Genomic DNA, 23,949 nt, shown 5'->3' with positions numbered 1-23,949 from the left:
GCTAGTGCACTGCAAATCCGATTGCCAAAATCATCTGGGTTAAAAATACCTCTCTTCTCATTTTCCCTCCTGCTTTGTGCGTGAGTGTGTATGGGAGGGTAGTTGCTGCTGAAAAAAACGTAACATGTAGTTATACCCTGAGAGGCATTATGGTGTTATTTTATTCAGTGTCATTTGTAAACATTTGATATGCTGTGTTATTCTCTTGTTTAAACTGCTTAAACTAGGGCAGCTTCATTATTCTTCTGCATTTCTACCAAGGATAATGAATTCTTATCCAGACTAGAATTTGTAAAAGGCTCATTGAGGAGTTCCCACTGTTCAGAAGATTGTCTTTCTTGCACATTTCCAGTATTCTTACTTAACACAAGAAAACAACTGAAACTCTGATGGGCATGACAGTGCTGCCTCTAGTGTACATGATTGACAGAAGTAAAATTTATTTTTATCCTTTTTGAGTAATCTGATATGACCATGAAACAGAGCACAAAATCATTGAAGAGGGAGAACTGCTTCATAAAATGACAGTTGTAAATCATCCTTTTCTGAAAGCTTAAACTTGCACTACTGTTTTGTGTGTTGCTAAACTTGGGCTATAAGGATGTGTCTTCCCCCTGCTCCACCTTGCTACCTTAATTGTTTCCACAATTTGTACTCTTTTAGTATCGTATTTGGTGGCTTACTAGTCAGTTATACTCCTTATAAACTAATGCATTGCTGTGTTTTTTAGGGGGTTTTTGGGTTGTGTTTAAGTTGATATTTAAGCTTGTGGGAAGTGTCTCTGGAGAACTTCTAGCTTGCAATGGAAAACTGGAGTTAAATATCCAAGTAGAGAGCTTTAGTGTGGTAGTGTACCAACAAGAACTCTGATCGATTCTCTTTTTAAGTGCACAAAAGGAAAACTATGGCTATTGGGTATTTGGGTTCTTTGTGAAGATTAAGACTCCTCTTTCATCCCAAGAAATACATAAACTGCTGCAAATCAGTAGGACAATGAAATTAAAAAATGGAGCTGCGTATGCTTTTTGTTCTTATTTACAGATATTTCTGTGGCATTCTTTATAATGCCATCGTGTTCAGAAAGAGATAATGGTAACTGTCATGACAGAACTGAAAAACAGAAGAAGTTGTCATTCTTTTTAAAGTTTGGGAGTGGAGGCAGATTATATGACTTGCCTGAGAATACACATGATGTCTGTGGCAATGCTCAAGTCTTTCCTCATGCTATTTAAAGGGCTTGATTACTGATCCTGTTTTCGCAGAGGTATTTTTATAAGACCTAGGTCGTGTTGCACTTTCTTAGTACTGTATAACAACTCCTATTGTCTGAACCTGTTTGTTTATGGGCTTACAAACCTAGAATAATAAAGTGGTTTGGATAATTTTGGCACAGGGCTTGTGTTCAGACATTTGATAGTAATTGACCTTCCTTCTGTGGAGAAATCTGGCTTGCTGCACAGCTGCACATATGCATGTGCCAGTACATCATTGAGCAGTGAACAACTGGTGGGCAAGCATTACTGGTCTTGAATGTGCAGTCTGATATGGCAAATAGCGAGCAAAATGTACTTTAGGAGCAGTTGTTCTGGATATTATTTAATTATATTCTCCAGTTAGACAGCTTATGTTGAAGTGTAGTTAGCAGCTTAGTAAGGGATGAGCTAGCATTGTTTTAATACTGAACAGGAGCTTCTGTAAACTAGTCTGTTTCCAGGGGGGTAGCAAATGTACATTCAAAACGACAGACCTTCTGGTTCTCATTGATAAAGGGTGACACAGACGCCTGATGTAAGATTGCCATGGAAGTCTGCAGCTTTATATAGCTTATATGCACTCTGTGAATATAGAGCATCTGCTAACTTTTGTGATCCCTCAACAATAAACCCAATCTCAGCAGGGTGGGGAAGAAGGCTTCTCTAAATTTCTAAAGACTCAGTGGCTACTCCATGCATGGTAGTGTTAAAAGTCTTAAAACAAAGCTGAGTTTCTTTCTATGCTAGCTATCCAGAAGACCTCTTTTGATTGTAAAACAAAATTGGTTTGACGTGGTTTTGTTCTTAGCAAATGTTGACTTCTTGTTTTGTTTCCCTTTCTCCTTTTAAATGCTTCCTGGAACAAATAAACTATTAATACCACTTCTAAAACTGAAGTTAAACTTATTAGCTCGTAATTCTTCAGTACTTTTTAACCTTTTATTTAGTCCAGTTTTCTTTACTCTGCATTGCTATTAACTCTGTTAGCAATTTACTCAGTTGACTTTACTAAAGGAAAAGCATTTAACACACCTGCCTTTTCAGGGTCATGGCAGGCTTTTGACGTGAATGGCACTGCTTCTCTTAGTCTTTGTATTGTGCTGTGTCTATCCTATCTAGCGTCTTGCCCCCATGTGCTTGTGGTAGTTTTTATGTTCTACCTTAGTAATCTGATGTAGTTTCTGTTTCTTAAATGCTTCTTTCTTATATTTTATGGTCAGTGAAGGCCTCATGACTTGGCCACCTTCACTTCTTTACTGCCTTTTCTCCCCCAGTAGGATTGTTTGGATGGAATAGCTCTCCTATTAATTAACCAGATTTCCATAACTCCATTTTTTGCCTTGGGCTTCTCCATAACTCTTTTATGCTTTGCGCTTGCCTATTGTGAGAATTCCCTGAGTTTGTTTACCCTCCGCTTTCTTGAAGCCCTGTGTTGGATTTTTTTGAGCTATTCTCACTCCTTTCCATCTTAAGGGTTATCAGCTGGTTGGTTTTTTCTTTCTTTTTTTTCCCCCATTTCTTTCACTCAAGTTATATTCATCTTTGTATGTTTTCTAGTTCCTTCAAATTGGTTAGAGGGCTCTTCCAGATTGGATTCTCTCTACAGTCTTTAATAGGACAAAAATAATTATTGGTAAATAGTCTAGTAGAATTAAAGACACGATTTGTAAAGGCCTTAGTAGTTAGTGTTGTCCTTTGTATGAGCAACTAACAGGTTATTTTAACACATGACTATAAGGGGGAGGGTTTGTGTGTGCAAACTAAAATAAACCTACCTGTTTATTGATAGTGTCTGAAAATAGATTGGGTAATTTAGACTTCAAAATACGTTGTTTCCACAGTCCTAAGCATGCTTTTGGGATTTGGTGTTCATTAGATGTGTAGTTCTTAATCTAGGTTTCTAGCTTCCTGTTTTTTGAGTGTGTGTCTGTATGCTGCTGGGGAGGGGTAATGGGACTCGTTAGAAGTTGTTTGTCGTGGAGAGGGACTGAAGAAGCTGGAGTCAGAAGGGTGCTCCCCTGCCTTCTTCATCTCTTCCCCAGTTTTTCCCAGCTGGTGTTGATAATTCTGTGCTAGTCTGATCTCTCCACCTCGGCTCCATGAAACTTAAATTTTGAATGTACATCTGTTTTTTGTAAATCCCAGTGACATTGAAAGTGGACAAATTGTCTTAAATATTTTAAGATTTCTCGATTATTGCTGCAAGAGAAATAAGGCTCTTTGCAATGGTGAGAGTTTTAGCACAAACAATGTGCTGCTACTGTTCCTAAAGCCGTTATCGACAGTAAATCGTTACACACAGGCCTTGAAGACTTCCAACTGTTGTTTTCCTGTAACATTTTTATTATTATTTCAAAATTTCTGTAACTGTTTTATTTCTTAAGTTTTGAGTAGCTGGATAATTGCTTTTATTAGGATTGCCTTTTTCCTCCCTTGACCTACACTTCTCATACTAATATGGAGTTAGGAAACAAGGACATCTGTGATCTTGTACATGAATATACCAATAGATGTGGAAAACCTGTAACTAACTACTGTCTGCATTTCATGTTTTGTGATGAGAAACAGCAAAAAGAAAGACCCCCAATTAAAGTTTTAAAAAATGTCTGTTATCCTAGTGAAAGGATAGGGAAATGCAGTTTTGACAGTGTTCAAAGTAGTGAGCTTGTGTTAATTATTTGTATGTTATACAAAATAGTCCTTCCTGAGTATCCTGATCCTTTTAGTGTATGCATATTTAGAAATTACCCTATACCGATTTTTTGTGCTCTTAACACATATAATAGTAGTTAATGATATAATTATATAATATGGGTAATTGTTATATATGACTATATGTAATATATATAAAATCACACAATGCTTATAAAACTACTTAGTACTAGTCTTAAATGCAATTTTGTGCCTCCTTTAATAGATAGATTACAATAGAGCTGCTCCCTGCCCATGAACCTTCAGTCTTTTTTTGGTGTTTTTTTTTGTTTTTGGTTTTTTGTTTTGTTTTGTTTTTTTTAAAGTCTGAGGAACATAGTCTGTTCCTTGGCAACAGTATGCTTTCTCTCCATTTGAAAATGCTTCCTTGTTGTCTCTGAGGAGATGCTGGTTTGTTTTGTTTCTGTTTTAGTTAATTTTAAGCTGATTGCTATTAGTGAAACTGATAATAGAATTACTTCATTAACATACTAATTTTTTTCATCATGGAAAGGCCTAAAATACATGGCTTCCTGTCTGGATATTTTATCTGATTGTGAGAGAGACTAGATTTATTTTAAAACCAGTATCAATAGTCTGCTGATACTCAGGACAAAAACTGTTAAAAAAAAAAAAAAAGAGCTAATACCCAGCGATGCAATTAATGTCATCCAGTCTGGATTTATGGAAAATAATTGTATGAACATGATGTCTCATCATCACATTTGACACAGGAGCATCTTAGTTTGCAGAAGCATTTATGCTTCTGCATAATATTCCCCTACTACTGAAAAAAATACTTAAAAAAAACCCCCACATGCAAAGCACTAGAAACTGTATAATTTTAATGGTGATGTTAAATGTCAGTGATGGGTCATAAGCTCTCAAAGTGATTCAGCATTAAAACAAATTACTCAGGTTGTAGAGACAATATTGTTAACAGATTTTGAGACTAGTTTCAGTGTCTAGTGCGGATAGTCCAAGTACATTTAACTTCATCTGCTAGGAGATGATAGGCTAGTGAACTACCTGAGGTCTCCTGCATACTTACTTTCTATAATTATAGAGGGAAGGCTCTATTTTACAAGGGGAAAGAAACAAGAGTGGAAGCATAGTGGTTATGAAATAAGAAAAAAGGTGTGTTTTCTACTCTTGTTTCAGACAAATGTCTCATACTGGCAGTTAATTCAATATTGAGAATTGGGGCAAGAAAATCTGCTTCAGTTCTGTGAGACAAAGCTGCTGATTTTGTTAACTGGACTTGCACTCCCTTTCAATTGCTTGTTTTTCTTTGGAATATTTCCTGTGTTTTGGATAAGTTAGTGAGACCTGAGAATATTTTGGTTTGCCTTTTTTATGCTGAACAACTTGTGCTCAAACTTCATAAGACTGCACTTGAAAAATGCTGTTCTGTGGGATGGGCACTTGAGAGTTTTCTAAGCAACCAAAAAAGATCTTTGGAATAAGATTCTTCATAATATCTTTAATAATATTCTTTGTTAGGCCTCTTTTGATTGAATGTTTTTAGTTGTTTATAATGTTCATTGAAGTTTGAGTCACTGTAAGATGCTTTTTAGTGTTAAAGGAGATAAATATTATGTATGCGGTATTCGGGTGCTTGTAAGTATTGACTAGTGGGCTTGCAGAAAGTATCATAGTCCTATCCATGTCAAAAAGATTAATTTTTAATGGATTATTACTAAAAATGTTTGATTATGAATGGAATGTAGTTATGAAAGATAGTTTGAATTGCGTGTTCCAGCTTAGATCCTTTCAAGATTTTAAACCCATTTTCTGTGTGTATTATATTTTCAACCACTGAAGATGTGTATAAACTGTGGAATCTGGTTGAAAACAAGATCTAAGACAGAACACGATCCTGTAGTCATCTTTAGCTGTAAATATGGCTGGGGAAAAAATAAAATTAAGAATGAGCTTTATTTTGTGTGGCTAGTGTAATAGGAAATGTCTAGGATGTTGAAAACTGGCCATACCTGGGAAAAAAAATTATTTTTTTTTAATGGCATTTTCCAAGTATTGCATTCTGACTCTGTTCCTCTTTTTTTTTTTAATTTTGTTTTCAGATCTTGAGTCAGATGACTGTGCGTCCATATACATCTTTAACGTAGACCAACCATCAGCCTCTGTAAATCAGCCAATTTGTATTCCTCGCCATGGATTGCAGTCTCACTCCTGTCCTCTGTCACCACCTACAAGACTTCAGAGTCATAAGAACTATGAAGGAACTTGTGAGGTACCAGAATCCAAATATAGTCCACTAGGTGGACCCAAACCCTTTGAATGCCCTAGTATTCAAATTACATCTATTTCACCTAACTGTCATCAAGGGATTGAAGCCAATGAAGATGAATTGCACACAAATGGCACAGAAAATGAGTATATGGAAAGGCCTTCACGGGACCATCTCTATCTTCCTCTTGAGCCATCATATAGGGAATCATCCCTTAGTCCAAGCCCTGCCAGCAGCATTTCGTCCAGAAGTTGGTTTTCAGATGCTTCCTCTTGTGAATCCATTTCCCATGTTTATGATGATGTAGACTCAGAGCTAAATGAAGCAGCTGCTCGATTTACCCTTGGCTCTCCTTTGGCATCTCCTGGTGGTTCTCCGAGAGGTCCCAGTGATGAATCTTGGCAGCAGCCTTATGGATTTGGGCATGCCTTGTCACCTAGACAGTCTCCCTGTCATTCTCCTAGAACTAGTATTACAGATGAAAATTGGCTAAGCCCTAGACCAACATCAAGGCCCTCATCAAGACCTACATCCCCCTGCGGGAAACGACGACACTCCAGTGCTGAGATCTGCTATGCTGGTTCTCTCTCTCCTCACCATTCTCCAACTCCATCACCTGGCCATTCTCCCAGAGGAAGCATAACAGAAGACACGTGGCTAAACACTTCCATCCATAACGTACAAGGCCTTAATTCTGGCCTTTCACCATTTCAGTGTTGTACAGAGACTGATATTCCTCTAAAAACAAGAAAGACCTCAGAGGATCAGACTGCCACTTTATCTGGAAAAATAGATATCTGTCCTGAAGAACAGGGTAACTTATCGACGTCCCTTGAAACTGGAGTAGATGACTGCTCTGGATCTCAACACACCTTGAAAAAAGATTTGCCCGGAGACCAATTTCTTTCTGTTCCTTCGCACTTCACTTGGAACAAACCAAAGCCTGGTCATACTCCTATATTTCGGTAAGTGATTAGAACGTCCTTCAGAAGGCTTCCCTCCCGTTTTTCCCTTCCGATGCATCTTAAATAGACATATAAATGTGCTTATGTTTCAGTGATGCATTAAGACTTCTTAAAGAAAACTTCTTGTAGGCAGGTAGATGATATAATTAGGAAAAAACAAGTTGAGATACCAAATACCCATCTTTTTCTTCTTTTAAAAATACAGTAGATGCATTGTAACATAGGATTAGTTCTATTTAAATAAAGTTTGTTTGCATACATGCAGAACCCAGCTGAATCAAACGTCTGCAGATTTTGTGCATGCTTTTTGGTTCCATCTAATCTGAGCAGTTAACATTTTAATTCATATAGCTAAAGAAACCTGACTTACATGATTTTATAAAACTGTGAGACCACAAAAGAGGTGGGGAGTTTATTTGCTTTTGGTTTTACTTGCTGCTTTGGGCTGATAGAATTCTAGGAGTAGAGAGGAGAAAATAAATTTGCATGCCATACTGAAAATCGTCCAGAAAGAATTGATTTCTGGGCTGTAGTTCGAAGGGCATTTCCACCATCCTGGTGCTAAGTTAACTAGCTCTTTTCCTTTTGTAGTCCTGTCATGTGCTAGCAGGATGATTTGAAGAGGCTCAGAAGAGGGAACTAGTTCGGTTGAGGGAAAAATTCACCCTCCTTCCCATTCTGTTACTTTTTTAGATGGAGCAGTTCTGTGATCTTTCCAACCATATAGCTTCTGGAATCACTTTGCCAGTGCAACGCAGTGGGTGGAGTAGAAATGAGAACTCTTCAAGCAGCATTGCTGCTGAATGGACAGATACTGTGATTACTCAGCTCAGGTTATCCATTTGATTCCTGAATCATCTTCTTGCTCTACTAGGTTTTAAAAATAAGGGGTAGGGAGGTACTGGAAGGAAGGAGCTGCGAACATTTTTTGTGTGGACCTTTTGTAAGAAAGGTACATTAGATTAATATCTGTTAAGCACAATTATCCATATAAAAGCTATATTAGAGGTTTAAATGTCAGTGCTTCCATGCTAGTCTGTACTGATTTTAAAATAACTTTGATTAAAATGTTATCATTCTGTCCACAGGCAATACTTAAGGTTTGCTCTTCAAGGATGTAGTGGATGAAGCAATGCCTCTTTTGGGGGTGGGGAAGATAGGGTAGGATTCTCCACATACATGCTTTATTTTGAAAATAAAAGCTTAAATCCTAAAAGTTAATGACAAAATATAATGTTCTTCTCATTGCAAAGTCATCTTTGCAAAGCACTTGTTTTCACACTCTGTATTTTTAATTTTAGAAAGAATGGCTTAGAAAATATTCATGGCTTTAACATTTTCCTCCCCCTACCACCTCTTCCCTCAAAGTAAGTGAAGCAAAATAGAGAAAGAAAAGTTTCTGACCAATCTTCAGAGATGCCCTATAGGAGACTTTCTTCCCTGGCTTTTAGAGTTTTAAATTCTTAGCAGAAAACTAGAATTAACTATTGCCCAGTAAGCCAAGTTTACTGAAGAGGTATTCTTTTCAGGGACCTCCCTCAAAAGCACAACTTGTTGAAAAGCGGATGCTGGCTTTCATGGCAACATGCTAGTTTTTATGTAACTCCCCTTTCTAGTGGCTTTTTTCAAATTCAGTTATCATTCTTGCATCATTTTAGCATCTTGATGTATTATTTCCTGATGACTTGTCAGATGAACAAGCCTGTAGAAAAAATGTTTTCGAATACCTGTTCTCATTCTCTGTTGGGTATGTGAATATTCTCAGGGGTGTCTGTCTTGTGGAATATAGAAGCACTCAATCACCTTTTAAAGATTGCTAGAGCTGACCCTTTCCACACACGTTTTAGGCAGAGAACTAATGGAAAAAATTCAGCTGTAACTTTTACTATTGAGTACCTAAGAAGGAAGTTACAAACACAAATGGGTGAAATAAAAACCAATACTTTCAGCATACAGTGAAACATTCTTACAAATGGAAGATAAGTGAACCATAGCTTTAAGAGCTTCCCAAAGGATAACTTCTAATGGGTACTATCAAATAGACTTCAGTGTTCATCTGAGTTCTAACAATGAACTTTTCAGTTTTACTGCTGAACATATTCCTATGTGTTGATAGATCAGTGTCACACAGGAGGCTCATTTTTATTAATATAAAACCTCTGTTAATTTTAAAACTAAGTTTTGTATAAATCCTTTAGAAGTTGTCAACTAGCTTAGATTGTTAATATCTAAATATATTTAAATGATGCTCATTCAGCCATTTTGTCATTTTTGCATAATTGTATAACCACAGATTTTAATTTCTCCTCTCCTCAGAAAGATATTGATTTTAGTGAGTAGCAGTGATTTTTTTTCTTTTTCTTTTCTTTAATGTCCTTCTGCATAACTGTTTATGAATGTGAAGTTTAACAGTAAGGATACAAAGCTGCTAGTTGGAAAATTCTGTTTTACCAGTCTGAAACTACTGCGTTGACAGATACCTTAACTGTCTTTGAAGTGTTTGGCTTTTTTTTTTTTAATTCTGTTGCAGTCTGATCATCTGTTAATAAAAGGTGTTCAGTCTATTGCTAGAATCTTTTCATTCTAACAAAAACACAATAACTATTTTTCCTTAATTGTGTATTTTGGAATTGTATTATATTTATGTAGGATACTCAGCAGTCCTACCTTGGCATTTTTGTTAGCTCGCAGCCTAACATAGTTCATAAAAGATGAGCACTACTGAGAGGTAAAAGCACATGAACGTACAGGCATGTGGGAAGATGGCGTGTGGATCTATGGTTCTTTTTGGGATGACCAAAATAGTTACAAAAACAGATATTCAGTTAAACCTGCTTCTTCTTGTAGTGGGGAGAACTGAGCAGAACTGAATAAAAATCGATTTTACTGCTTTCTGCATTACTGCATTAAGAAGTAAAAATATTTTTTTAATGTCAGAATTTATTTAGAAGCTGGCACTGAAGAACTTCTCTAAATAGAAAATGGGCAAATATGCAGAAGACAATAAAGACTACACCTATTCACAAGTAAACTAAATAAAACTATTAAGCTGTATACATTTGCTGCCAAAAATGTAGACTATTGAATTAGTGGAAATGGCTGCATTGGCAGCTGTATCCTCAGTGAAATGATGAATTACTTAGCAGTTGTAGCCTGTTCCACAGGTGCTATGAGAATATGCATCTTCAGTATATTAAAACATTTCATACTGTCATATAATCTTTTGTAAATTTTTTGCTTATGAAGTAGGGGAGCCAAGTTTACTCTTATGTTTTATGAATAAAAATGAAATGCAAGAAGATCTATTGTTTCTTAAATAGTTTGACAGTGACCAACAGTGAGCGCCTTCAGTTGTCGTAAAGAGCTAGATATTAATTGCAATTTATATCTTTATTACATATTATATACAGTAATATATTAATTGTAATATAAATTACAATATATATTACAATTAATATGCTTTTTAAATGTCTTGATTGTATTGCCAAGTACAAAGTAGCACATGAAGTAAACTAGAGTATTGATTCCAAGCATATGAAGTGACTCTGACAAGTGTGCACACTCAGCTGCAGTAAACTGGCCCCCTGGTAGAAGTGGGGATAACTTGCCTCACATGTGACATGGTGTGAAATGGGCAGATAGCACCTTCTTTTCTGATTGCTATCTAATGCTTTGTAAATCTGTAATCTAGTTTATCTGTCAAGTCCTGACCATGTTTTCCTTCTTTCTTCTATGTTCAGTAAGTGTGCAATACTTAACAAAATTTAAAAATGTGTAACATGCTTTTGAGCATTTTAGTCATATTTCAGATGCCATCCAAACAATTTTGTTAGATGACAGCTTGTTATTTGGTCACAGAAACCCATAATCTGCCCATGTGTAGCATATGAAAAATGTATGTATATTATGTGCCTTGAGTCACATTTCTGCTTCCTTGTCAAAGATAAGTCTAGACAAGTGACAATGGACAGAACCAGTGCAACAATTCTTTTCAAATAGGTAAAAAGGAACTAGGTAGTGTCTTCTGTATCTAGGAATAGTGAAGGTATCTGTCGATGATGGCATTAACCAAGTACCTTGGCAGATGAGTGCTCATTCGATGGCAGATTAAATTGGTCATTTTACAGAATATTCAGCAACGAAGTTATTTGATAATTTTATTTATCACATTGTTACTCTTGTTACTGTTATTTTAGATACCTCTTTCTTCCACCCCCCAGCCTCCCCCAGGATGATGGATAAGAAATTGCTTTATCTGTGTGTCTCATGTTTCCCTCCCCTCCACTTGGAAAATCCCTTTCTTTTGGGGATCTTACTGTAGTGATAGTAGATCTGACGTCCTCGTTTGCTTATTACCCCAACATTTCATGAAGATGCTGGTTTTATGACTTTCTTGTACATCTACTGTTAGAGCTTCAGTTTTACTCGCAGAAAAAACTCAAGTTTTTTTCACTGAATCTCTTTAAAAGACCTATTTCTAGGCTTTTGCATAAAGTTATTTCAGATTCTTTTGTTAATCGGATTCTCTTTTTCTTTCATTCATTTCCCAAATTCTGTATTGGCTGTTGGAAGGGAAGCATAGATGCTTCAAGTTCACTTTCTTATTTAGATAGCCTATGTCAGTATAGGTTATAAATAGTCTAGAAGAATACCAGAGAAAGTGTTTCTTCCTAGAGTCTATTCATATTCAAGTATCTAAATTTGATCCGCTTGCTCACACTGAGGCACCATCTGAAAGGGGTTAGTATGCTCATGTGAATGACCTTAAGTGTATCCATAAGTCTTTGAAACTTTGTGAAATTTCTATTTAGTAGGTATTTAGTAAATATTTATGAAACCATGTAATACTGGGAAGCTTTTCAAGACTGATCCCTTTTATTAAAATTTTCTTGTTTAGATTCCAGTCAGCCTCCTTGAGGGCAAAGCTGCTGTATTAGAAAGATGAGTAGCAAATAGTGTTTTGAAGTGATATTTTTACTGGTTTTACAGAAATTAATGCTCTCAGTTACAATGTATATAGCTCTTCTGTTCTGATCCATCTCCCTGGAACAGGTTCACAGTTGTAAGGTTTCCAGAAAGTGCAAAAAAAAAAAAAAAGTTTGTTTTACAATACTTTTTTTTAAACTTGATCAAGGGGAATAAAAAGAGTATAGGGATGACCCAGAAACCTCTACTGAGCAATCAATATAATATAATGCTTTTGGTGAGGACTTGTCACTAGAAGTACAATTCATAAGAGATGAGCAATATTTATGGTGTTAACAACTGTGGTTACCGTGTTCTGGAGCTAACAACCATCACAGACATGGCCAGCGCTGAAATAGGTAACATGGGATATTTTGTTAGAAGAGTGGTCAATGATGATGCAATTGAAAATGGTGGGGGTTCTGTTATTTTTGCTTTTATGTTTGTTGTTTTGTTTTCTTCTGCTTTAAACTTACGACTTCTAACATGAATGGCTAGCGGAACAGTATGTTTTAGGTTCTGTAAAGTAGATCTTGAGAATCTAATTTGTATCTCAAGCAAATAGGCAGTTTGTAGGGTAGTAAACTTAATGAGTCATTCATTTTTTCTTTCTTTCTTTAACCCCTGAAGTATTTGATGGGAATAAATCACAGAATCACAGAATCGTATAGGTTGGAAAAGACCTTTAAGATCATCGAGTCCAACCATAAACCTAACACTGCCAAGACCACCACTACACCATGTCCCGAAGCAGGTGGATGTCCCTAAAATGGTGGATTTGTGTCTGGTACATAACCAGGCAATATTTATTAATGGGCAAAAATCTTGAAATAAAACCTACTTTCTTTTACTGTGTCTTCCCTCATGGAATTCTTAGAGACTTACACATTGATTTAAAAACTACTGTATAAACTGATGTTTGGATTGCTGTGTCACAAATTTAATCTAGAGCACTGAGAAGTGACGGGATATCAAGTAGTTTCTTTGTTCCAGTGGTGATGAACAAACAGGCTTTGATAGATGCATTTACAGTTCAGGAATCTCTTTAGTGATGGATACTTAAGGGCAACTTGAGAATATTTTACCTGCAATTGTCTGGCAGTTACTGCTGGAAACTAGAATTGCTGACAATGTTGCTTGCTCTCTCAGGAAAAAAATAATTTAAATATAGTGGTAGATGGCCTACTACTTGGAAAAGTTGCTTCTCTTCTCTGAATCCTTCTCTTGCAAGTCTGGGGAGTAGAAAGGAACAGAATTATGTTCTATTTTTAACATAACTGTTGGGACTTTTGGTCTTAGTTTTAAGAAGAATAAATCTTTCAATGTGAGTGGACTATAGGCAAAATTATTCTGCTAAGTAGTTATCGTCTTATTTTGATAAATAGAAATAACACCAGCTATGCTACTTAGCAAAACTTTAAAGTGAAAATATTTGCAAATTGCTGACTTTGAAGATAAGGACATCCTTATGCGAGACAAGCAAGAGAACTTTGAGCCTCTTAGATTTTTAATAAGCTAGGCTATTGCTGTGATGTTTACACACCATTAATGAATCCAGAGAAATTCGGGTAGTGTTTAATATGGGATCTTTGTGCTGTACATGTGATTCAGCTCTTACTTTGTTCTGAAATGATAGAGTATAGATTTTACTTGGCAGTATACTGTATCAATACTCTGAAAGCACAGTTAATGGTGCATCTGCTAGTAGCAGAACAGTGATATTTTGAACGTAAACAGTATTTTTTAAAATCTGTTGATAAGCCACTGCGGCAACTGGAATGGCCCCAAAATTCTTAACTCCAAAATTACTCCACCAGGGAAAACGTTGCTTTGTTCTAGGTAGTGAAGAGCAACCACAGCAGTATTTTGGCTCTCCAAGCATTCTGGAAAAGGACGGTAGTAGTGGATCACAGTTACGATTTGAGATTCTCAGTGGTTTGCTGTGTTGCAACTTTGACTTGCCACAGGATACACTGTTGGTTAATCTCTGCAAAAACTTGGGATGAGGAAAAGATGTGGAATATCCATTGTATGGTCAGTGATCTTTTTCCCACAGTGACAGATTTTGATGTGTTGGGAGGAGCTGTAACTAGAAAATGTTATTTTTGCTGCAACTAAGAAATAATAATTTAAAAAAATCACTCTAGGAGATCTGTGAATCTCAACCAACGAAGGAAATAAGAACTTTCACAAGCATCTTGAGATCCTAGTGGATATCTTTAAAAGGTTATTAGTAGAATTAGTGACTACAAAAAGGCAGGAACATATTTATACAGAGTGGCTAAAATGAGTTCTTATATCAGTTCCACCTGTGTTCAAAAACTTTCTAAGCAAGGAGTCCAGGAGAACATTAGACTAAAACTGAGCTAATAGCACATGTGCTTCAGCTGAGGTACCAATGTTAGCAGTTTGTCTGCACAGAGCCCCAGCTATTTGTCCAATGAATTACCCAGGAAGAGTGCTACAAATGGAAGGTAACTGTTTTAATTTACCTGGATTATTTTTAGTGGCTGTTATAAGCTTTGTCCTTCCTTCTGTCCCCCATGTAATGCTGTAGGACCACAGTCAAATGCAAACAAGCAATCTTGTTTCTGGGGTTTGTTTCTTCCTGTGCGAGAGAGGCATAGTCAGCTCGTGAGCTGGATCCTGACTTCCGCAGTCTAAATACTGAAGTTCATATGGACACATTTGGCTGTCCTTATGCTGAACACTAGGTGTTTCCTTATCAATTTGTGCAGCCTGAATCAGTTCTGTTTTAGAGATAATGGTTGCAGAGGAAGAAGGTATCTGTTAAATTAACATTGATAAGATTATCACTTCAGTGATAATTTTAAATGCAATGGCTTCTGCTGAGGATGCTACTGAACGGTTCCTTCTTTATTTCTGAGTTTCCTTTAATAGCTGCTGTTCTCTGAAGCCTTTAATCTTGATGCGATAGGAGTATGAGCTTTTGAAGGCTTGCATTGATCAGATTATAAAACTCTCTTGGTATTACTGGAAGAACATTTGTAGGTTTACAGATTGGGGCTGTTTCAACAACATGCTAAGATTTGATTTAATGAAAGTTTTTGAATGAATGTCACTCATTATTTCCGTTTCCTGACATGTGATTTGGTGCTTTACTAGTAGGTTACTGCATTGTTAATAAGGTTTTTACTCATTTAAGGAAAACAAAAAATTAGAGAAATTTCTGTAAAAGACTAAGTCACAAGCTATTGTAACAGTAATTTGGTGGTGAAGTGGGTAGAATTTTGCATGAAACGTGCAAGTGTCTACAAATGCATTCCCCATCAAGTCTGAAAAGTGAGGAGTTTTAAATAACAAATTAAAATTATTTTAATCTTTTGATCCTAAATTACTTGAAAGAACCCCACAGTCAGCAGCTGATCTGGATTCTGGGTTCTGAATGCAAAGTTAGGTGGCTTTATCAAGAATGCAAATGCTATTGTGCTGTGTGTAAGCTGGGGGAGAGGGAAATCTTTTTGTAACACCAAATTTTTGCTCATTTCTGAAGAAGCTGAGCTTCTTATTCTTAAACATGTTCCACATATTTTAAGAGTAATGCAGCACTAAATTTTGAACTTATGTATGTTCTGAACTATCAGAGATCATTGGATTTCAATGCATTTTACAGCTGATAAACAAAATAACTGTGGTGAGTTAAAAGTCTAGCAGTTTTACTGCTGATCCTCACCTAATAGTGTAGACTGGACAATATTTTCTTGAGAACAGATCCTTAAATGCAGTAAAGCTAGCAGCTTCAGACTTACTTTCCCATGTGCAGCATCTGATACAAAAATAGCATTGCTTCATATTGAAAAGTGTTCAAAATACATGCAAACTTGTTACCTCTTGCCCCTCGAACACTGACATGATTATTCTGTTTTGATGTTGAATTTCTATGTAGTGTAAAAAAAAACCAAAAAACAAAACAAACACAAAAAACCCTCAAAACACAAAACAAACAAACAAAAAAACCCCCACAAAAAAACCTCAACCAAGTGTTTGTAGACTGTATTCTGATATTTTTAAAATTTATTTAGTGTCCAAGCTTGTGGGTTCATGTGACTTTCAGAAGGTGACAGTGCTGGCTAGGAAGTTCCCATTTTGCCTCTCTCCCACTAGTTGTGTTTGAAGAAGCTGTATAGACAACTGGGTCTCTGGTAAATTAATAGGATTCAAAAATTTACCTTTCAAAATGAGTTAGATAACTGATCTCAAAATAAAGTTAGATCACTGATCCAGTTTAATGTGTATCTCTACAGTATTTGCCTCAAAGTGAAAGGGTGATGTGGAAGCAGAAATACATTAAACTGATATCCTCACAGGGCAGAAAGATGCATGACAGCATACCCTAAAACTTTTTAAGATTCCACTGCTGCTGAGAAGTTGAGAGTGATGGAAACAGCAAGAAAAATATTCAGAGAGAAACAACAGTTTGGGTATCCAACATCAAACTCCAAAGGGAAGCAGCAGTAACTCTCTAGCCAACTACATCTAGAAAACATCAGTTTGATGCAGCACAGCCTCAAAGGCTATGTAATGTATTTGGAAAACTGTGTTTTGAAAGCTTTCCAATTTTTTGATGTTTTAGGCATCTGCATATGCGTTGTGTGCTTGCTTGCTCTCTCATGCTGATATTTTCTATTTGTTTTCAAAGAATGACAAAATCTTGAGACTTGGTTATTTTCCTGTCTCCGTGTTTGTTCTAGTATTCCAAATATTTTTTCAGGAGATAATGGGAGTCTGATACAGCTTGGGCCGCGTTTTATTAGTTAATTGCAGAAGGAGTAAATCTCTCTGAGAAGCTATATGGAGAGTGGTCACAAGCAACAAATACTTTTTTTTCTTGACTGAGTTTATTATTAAACTTTCAGTAATACCTCCCAGTAATTGGTATATAGTTGTGGTGTGCACGTTATACCAAGTTCTCTTAGGGACCATATCTGTTCACTGTGTATATCGGCTATTTTGACATAGAATATTTGGTTATATGCGGGGGGAAAGGTTTCCAGAAACAGTGAAGAAAAATTTCTTGCATGCTACATTTCTTTTTTAAACTCTTTTTAGTATCTTCTAATCCTGACGTTTTCTTTCCTTTTTCAGACTGAAGACTCGAGTCCTCTTCTCCTTCAGTAGCTCTAAAAGTGAATGGCAAGGTCTAGTTGATAGCCAATAGTAGCATTTAGGCAGTACAACTCGGCCTGTGGGAGGTTTGGAAGGATTGGGGCTTATACTGCATTCCTGTCAGTTTCCTCTTTTATTGCTGACATCACCAGACCTCTCCTACCCAGTAAATACTATTGCTGTGGAAGGACCAGTCATCAGACCTCCTTACTGGGGGAAGAAGAGTCTTTGCTGTGCACTGAATGCTTGTGGAGATGATGTATTTCTCGTGTTTCTTCCTTTCAGTAAGAAGAAAGGGCAATACTCTTGTTCCTGCCATTGCTCTCAGGTGCTTCAGGAGATAAGGCTTATATTATAATGTTAACTCTCTTCTGAAGTGCACAGTAGCGGTACTCCACGAAGCAGCAGGTCAACAGGCTTATAGGTTGTCCTCCTGTGGGAGGAGGCCAGCAAGCACGTGCTGTTTCTTCTCCCTCTTTTCCACGCTTAGTGACAGTGATTTTTGTAGTAAAAGGTAGATGTATGGTGCTGCAGGCTGAGCCCAAGTCTGTCCAGATACTTGCTACAGAGCTTTCTTTTCTTTTTTGTTCAGTCCAAACATTATCTTCTTTCTCAACTGTGGATGTGTTTTATAGGTCTCAACTAAATTCTCCAGAAGGTATAATTTATCTTTCTTCAACCCGTGGCTATTCATGTTTGTGGAAATTTGCATGGCTTCGGATTGGTGGTGGGGTTTTTCCTGACTTCCTGTAAAGCGGAAAGAAATGGAATTGAGCTTTCTCAGATGACGATACAAACCAATATTTGTCCATCTCTTTAAAACCTAACTTGCTTTCCCTGTTGGTCAGAGTAAAGTAGTCCAAAACTATTTTAATAGAAGATTAAACATTTTTACTGTAAATGTTCTTGTTTGGTACACAATGCTATAAATGTTCACTTTTAAATGTTCATAAATTAATTTTCTCTACCAGGTAATTACTGACTTGAATCTGACTGTTCATCTTATTAAAATCATAAATCTATAAATCTATGCAGGTAAAAGGGTAGGTATGACAACGTTGGTGATATCATGTGGCTTACTTCCCTTTGAGGTTCTTCCATATTACTTCTACTATGGCATTTTGTTCTTCTTCCCTGGAGTGACTTTGGTACTCTGTGTAAGGGTATATATAATCTGTGCATAAGCTAAGCATGTACTTTAGGTGTCTTTGTTGTCTGTTGCAGCAAGTCTTTATGCTTAGATAGGACTACTAGCTTTAAAATTTTGGATCATCATATAGTGTTCATTTTAATGATGGTTAACAAAGTGCAGTGCTTACCAATCTTAGGAAAACAAAACTAACAAGCTGGAAGACAATAATGCAGAGTTAAAACCTAATGACTTACAGACTGTTCCCTCTAAACAACATTTGAACTTGCTTGCTGATATACTTGAGGATAAAAAAAATAATATAAAGGCATTATAGAATAGCACTGGTAATGTGGGGCAGGGGGTCATACAGTACCTTTCTTTTAATCAGGTATTGGAAGGAAGAAATTCCGCTCTAAGAACCGTGAAAGAAATACTTAATTGAAGATTTTAATGCACCAGCAAAAATTTTGAATTTTCAAGTAACAGTTTTAGGCTGATAGCTATTCTTATTTGGTCATCATTTGTTAGGAAAGTGACATCATTGTCTGTATTTTACAGTGAAGTTACTTTGTTTGTACTGTGGCCAAATGGCATAGTTCATTTAACCATAGTGTGCTCATCTTGATTGCAGCACATCATCGTTGCCACCACTTGACTGGCCTTTACCAAGTCATTATGGGCAGTGTGAACTGAAAATAGAAGTCCAGCCTAAAACTCATCACAGAGCTCACTATGAAACAGAAGGAAGCAGAGGAGCAGTAAAAGCATCTACTGGAGGACACCCTGTTGTGAAGGTAGGAAGTCTGGCTTTCTTGAATAGAAGATAATGTTTTAGCTACAATTTTTGGTATTTACAATGCTGTGAATTGTTACCTTGTGTGACGCTTACGGTCCTTCCTGGGTAAGATTTTCTCCCTTAAATGTAACTTGTTCAATACAAAAGTTAGTTTTAGAAGTTTCAAAATTAACAGTTTGCTACAGTTACAGTGCATGTCACTATTTTATGCTGTATGCAGTTTTATGCTTGTGAATGGATTCACAGTGCAATAGTGTATTACTTAACATATTCAACATGAACTTCAAGGAGGAAGGAGTGTGCATGGGGACAGGTAAGAAAAGTCATGATAATAGATTAGTTGGAGCTATACTGAAATATGATATAGCTTCATTTGAATCAGAAATCGTCTTTCTTTTGGTGTTGAGACAGCTTCTGAACACTATACCTGCCTCTTGTTCATGTTATTATTATATTATTTCTGTGAAATGGTACCCATAAATTCTGTTAACTTTCACTGAAGTGTTTGGAGTAACCTTGACTCTTCTCTTTCTTCAGCATGAATCAAAGGTTATTACTCACAATTTAATGGCAGCTATCTCCTTAAAAGTAAGGCATCACCTAGTTTCAGTAGATTTGAAATGGTTATCTGTAAGGGCAAGTAAGGCTTGTTTCTTGCCTTCTTTTTTTGACATCATTTCCATTGTCTTAAGAGTCATGCAAGCTTTATTGTCTCTTAGAACAGTTTGGATCGGTTTCAAGAAGAGGCAGTAGTGCAGGCAACAGCCCTCATCTGGCTAACAGAGGGTGGTGATATACCGACTGTTTTGATAACTGGTACCTGCCATTAACAGTTGCTTTGGCTGGGTTCTTTAGCTAATGCTAAATATTCCAAATGCTAATGGCATCTAAAGCGTATTATTTAAATATTTTGCAAACACCATCCAATTATTGTTGAGCTCAGAATTAGGTGTAAGGTCCTAGTAAATTAGGCTTGGCTTTCATAAGAGAGCTTTGCCATCATATTCTCTTTGAAGGCAAAGATGTGTAGGTTTGGTAGTGCGGGTACAACCATGTGCACAAGCTGTGGTGTGCTCCTCTCTGACTGTCAGAGTACAGGTGTGTACGCAAACACCTTACTCTATGCTGGGAAGACTTCTGGATTAGTTAGGGATAGTCACTGATGTCTCCTTTAATATCTACGGTGCCAGCTGGCTCATGTGGCTTGAAAGGGAACCCACCCTGTCATTCACTGGATGTGGGGAAGATTGTTGGACTTCTTAAGATGGAATGTTGAGACTTCTTAAGATGCCTTGATTTATCAGTTTGTCACATCCTTGGGTGAAAGCAATGTCTCTTATTCACCTCAGTCTTGCTTAATGGTCTTTATCTTAATCCCAAGCCAGGTTAAGATAAAATTTAACTGTTCATTTATAAGTCAAATCAGACAACAATTATAACATCTTTAATTTTTTTTCCTATTTGTCTTACAGTGTGATTACATTAAGGTTACAGCAGGGTTTTTCTTTTCCCCCAAAACCAGGGTATTTCTTGTTCTTTTCCAGCAAAATGATAGTCAGGGTTTCAGTCCTTAGTCTTTCACTGTAGCAGTCTATACATTAAGAACGTATTTGATATATTTATCCTATTCCAATAGTTGGAAGTAACTCATTACTCTTTGAGACCAGATGCAAAGTGCTCATAGGATTCGCATAATCAGTCCCCATTCTCTTTCTCCTACTCATACAGTAGTATATACCTATTATCGCTTTTTCTCCTTATGGTTTATTCCTCCTCTCTGGCAAGCAAATTCTGTCATGCTTTGTAATTACATCAGTTGTGGAACAGCTCTAATGTCATACCTATATAAATGAAGATGTACCAGCAGAATTTAAATGTCTTGGACTATTTGCTCCTGTTTCCTTGCTAAGCAGTCTCCTCCCTCCAAAGTCTTCATCTGATGAATTTCTTCTCTCAGTCTGACTCCTAGTCATATTCTTTGGGCTATTTATCAAACTCTGTTTCTTCTCTGATGGCTTACCTTGAATTTTTTCCTTCCTCCTTTTTTCCTCTTAAGACTTTCTATCTTTCCTTTCCCTCCCTCCAAAAAAGGGCTGGTTATCTGCATCCTGTCTTCTTTCTTGAATGTCTTTCCTTATCTTTCCATTTCCATTCTTAATCTGAGCTCTTCATCCAACTTTCATGTTCCCTACAAAGTTGCTCAATGTTTTCCTTCTCATCACAATACCATGGCCTAACCAGCTCCAACTTTCTTCTGTTGTCAGACCTACTAGATTTCTTAGTACAGTAGAGGCAAGGATCAAGTGCTTATCAGGGAGGTCTTCAACTAGAGAAAATTGAGGATGCCTGAACTAGGCTGGAATCTGAAAGTCGGCCGGGCACACTTCTTCATGTGGAGCATTATGTTGCTTTAGTCGGCGGAGAACAAGTAAACACAACTTTCACATGCCAAGGTGCTGGTACTGGAATTTAACACATCATTAATGCAGGCAGAAACTTGAGAGATTTTAGCTGACAAAATAAGTCTCTGCTGAGATTTTGCGAAGTGCATTCAAAATGTTTTGGGGTTGTTTTTTTTTGGGTGCTTGTGTCTTGCACTAATATTTCCATTAAAGGAACTTGTTTTGCTGATGTTTAAGATTTGACAAATATATGTAGACTTTCTTTTGCTTACAGAAACAGGTGCTTCTAAGCTGCAGTACTAGATGCAGGTTAGAAAAACAGATCTGTAATCTATGTGACTTGCGCCAATGATTTTAAAAGCTATTTATTTGCATTAGAATTGTGAAATACCTTGCTATGATAAGAATGCTGTTTTAAAAATGGGGATAGTATTTATGTGTCTGACAGTCTCATGCTTAAACACATGGATTGTACTATGCCTCTCTAAATTAAAATGAATACAAATGCAAATCAATATTCTATTTTGCAATTTGGTCTCTTCCAGCTGGATTAGAAATTAATTGTTGTGCTTGATGGGAGAGAGGAAGTTGTTATGAAACAAAACATCGATTTGTATTAACTTTTTACTCACTGCTGGGAAAAACAGTATGCTAAGAGCCAAGTTTGGTGAAAGGTAAATACTAAATAGCTGGGAGCAGATGAAAATTACTTTATTTAAATACAAAAGTGAAATATTTTCCAGCACTTCTGGAAGCTTATTATGCAAATCCAGTTCACGATATGCATTACTGTTTGTTTCTGACTCAACTTTTCTTTTTGGTGCTCTTAGCTTTACACCAGTCACTTCCATGTGTGTGATCATTGCAGTAAAGTACTCAGCATTTTCTTGTGTGAAATAACTGTATGTTAACCAGTGTCAGAGATGAGAAAGGATGTGGGTGAATAGAATAGACTTTCAGTTGGAAGGGACCTATTATGATCATCAAGTCCAACTGCCATGTCTTTGGGTGCCTGAAGGCGTGTGTGCTTTTGCTTGCTACACAATTTGTTTTGCTCTTGAACATTGTTTTATAGAAAGCTAGAGTATTTAATTTCCAAACTGTGAAACCTCTGTAGCTCTGCATGTGCAGTTGATGTATTATTTAAAATAAAGACTTTAAGATAGTACATAACTTCAAGCCATTAATCTATTAGTGCATGTCATTAATCTATTACTAATACTGCACCATACTTGTTGCTAGGAGACTTAGCTTCTGCCAAATTTGGCATCATCTGTTGTGAGTACGTTTAATCAGCTTATTTCCAAATGTGAGGAAATGAAATGAGTAGAGCATCATGCTTTGCTTTGTAAGTCCATTGACTTTAAGGAAGCAAATTCTGTAATGAAATTCTCTTGTTTTCAGCTTTTTAATGCAAAATGTTCTAAATAGCAGATACCTGTCATTTTAATCTCTGCTTTCTTGGGAGTGTGTTCCAGCTAATCCATGCCACTGGAACAATTTATTTTACCTTGGTAGAGAATCTGCAAGATAACGCTGACAGTTTTCACAGGGAAGGAATAAATAACTTGGCAGAATGGTTAGCAAGGAGGAGGGTGACATGCTGAACTTTTGTCATCCAAATTATGTGGAAATTTTGTATTGCATTGTCAGAAGACATAGAAAGCCTCTGAGCACTGTCTACCTTTACCATTCTAATTCAATAGGTTAGAGTACTTACTTTACCCGTCTACAAAGCCTTTTAAACAAATAGCTGCCACATTTCATCTGACTCTAAATTAATGATCATCATTGCTTGAATTTCCCACCCTTCCCATAGGTCAAATTGTACATAATAAAAATCATGTTTACACTTACAATTTGCTAGAATGAGATTCTGCTGTTATCTAAAATGGTTAGGGTTCTTCATGAGATTTCACATGGATAATTCTTAAGAGCAAAAACATACAAGCATTTTAGAGCTGGTGGGCACATGATAAGGATCTCTCAGGGACTTTTATTGTTGTATTTTAGCTTTCTGATCTAAAATGACCGTTATTCTTTTTAAAACAAACTTGTTTTGTATACTGTGTTCCTGCTATTCATGTCGATTTCTGCAATTTTCTGAGTTTTCTTAAGTATTTTAAACTTAATGATATCTTTTGGTAGTAAATCTATAAGCTGTGTTGTGTTCAACAAGAAGTATTTCTGTTTTATCTTTTGTCCTGTTACTAGTGAAGAAGGTGATCTACATGATATTCTTCTTGATAACTGTACAACATGATGTACTGAGGGACTGTTGCGCTAACAGCTATTTGGTAGCACCATTCCGCATGCAAGAAGGAGTATCTGTCCTGTGGCCATTTACCACAGTGGGAATCGGTTCTA

General features: G+C 36.6%; 1 protein-coding gene across 4 annotated transcripts in view; it reads left to right on the top strand.

Moving 5' to 3' along the window:
- The window catches only part of NFATC3 (nuclear factor of activated T cells 3), a 76,854-nt gene that overhangs the window by 11,273 nt on the left and 41,632 nt on the right, over positions 1 to 23,949 (top strand). For all 4 annotated transcript variants that reach the window (XM_075510578.1, XM_075510577.1, XM_075510576.1 and 1 more), the window contains exons 2-3: positions 6,029 to 7,160; positions 19,016 to 19,178. In XM_075510578.1, the coding sequence (XP_075366693.1) occupies positions 6,029 to 7,160; positions 19,016 to 19,178 (1,295 nt within the window). The remainder of the gene's footprint in view (positions 1 to 6,028; positions 7,161 to 19,015; positions 19,179 to 23,949) is intronic.

Source organism: Mycteria americana, chromosome 8 (assembly GCF_035582795.1).
Source record: "Mycteria americana isolate JAX WOST 10 ecotype Jacksonville Zoo and Gardens chromosome 8, USCA_MyAme_1.0, whole genome shotgun sequence".
In the NCBI taxonomy this organism is placed as follows: Eukaryota; Metazoa; Chordata; class Aves; order Ciconiiformes; family Ciconiidae; genus Mycteria; species Mycteria americana.
Note: the sequence above shows the minus strand (reverse complement) of the source record. Positions and strands in the feature narration are given on the sequence as shown.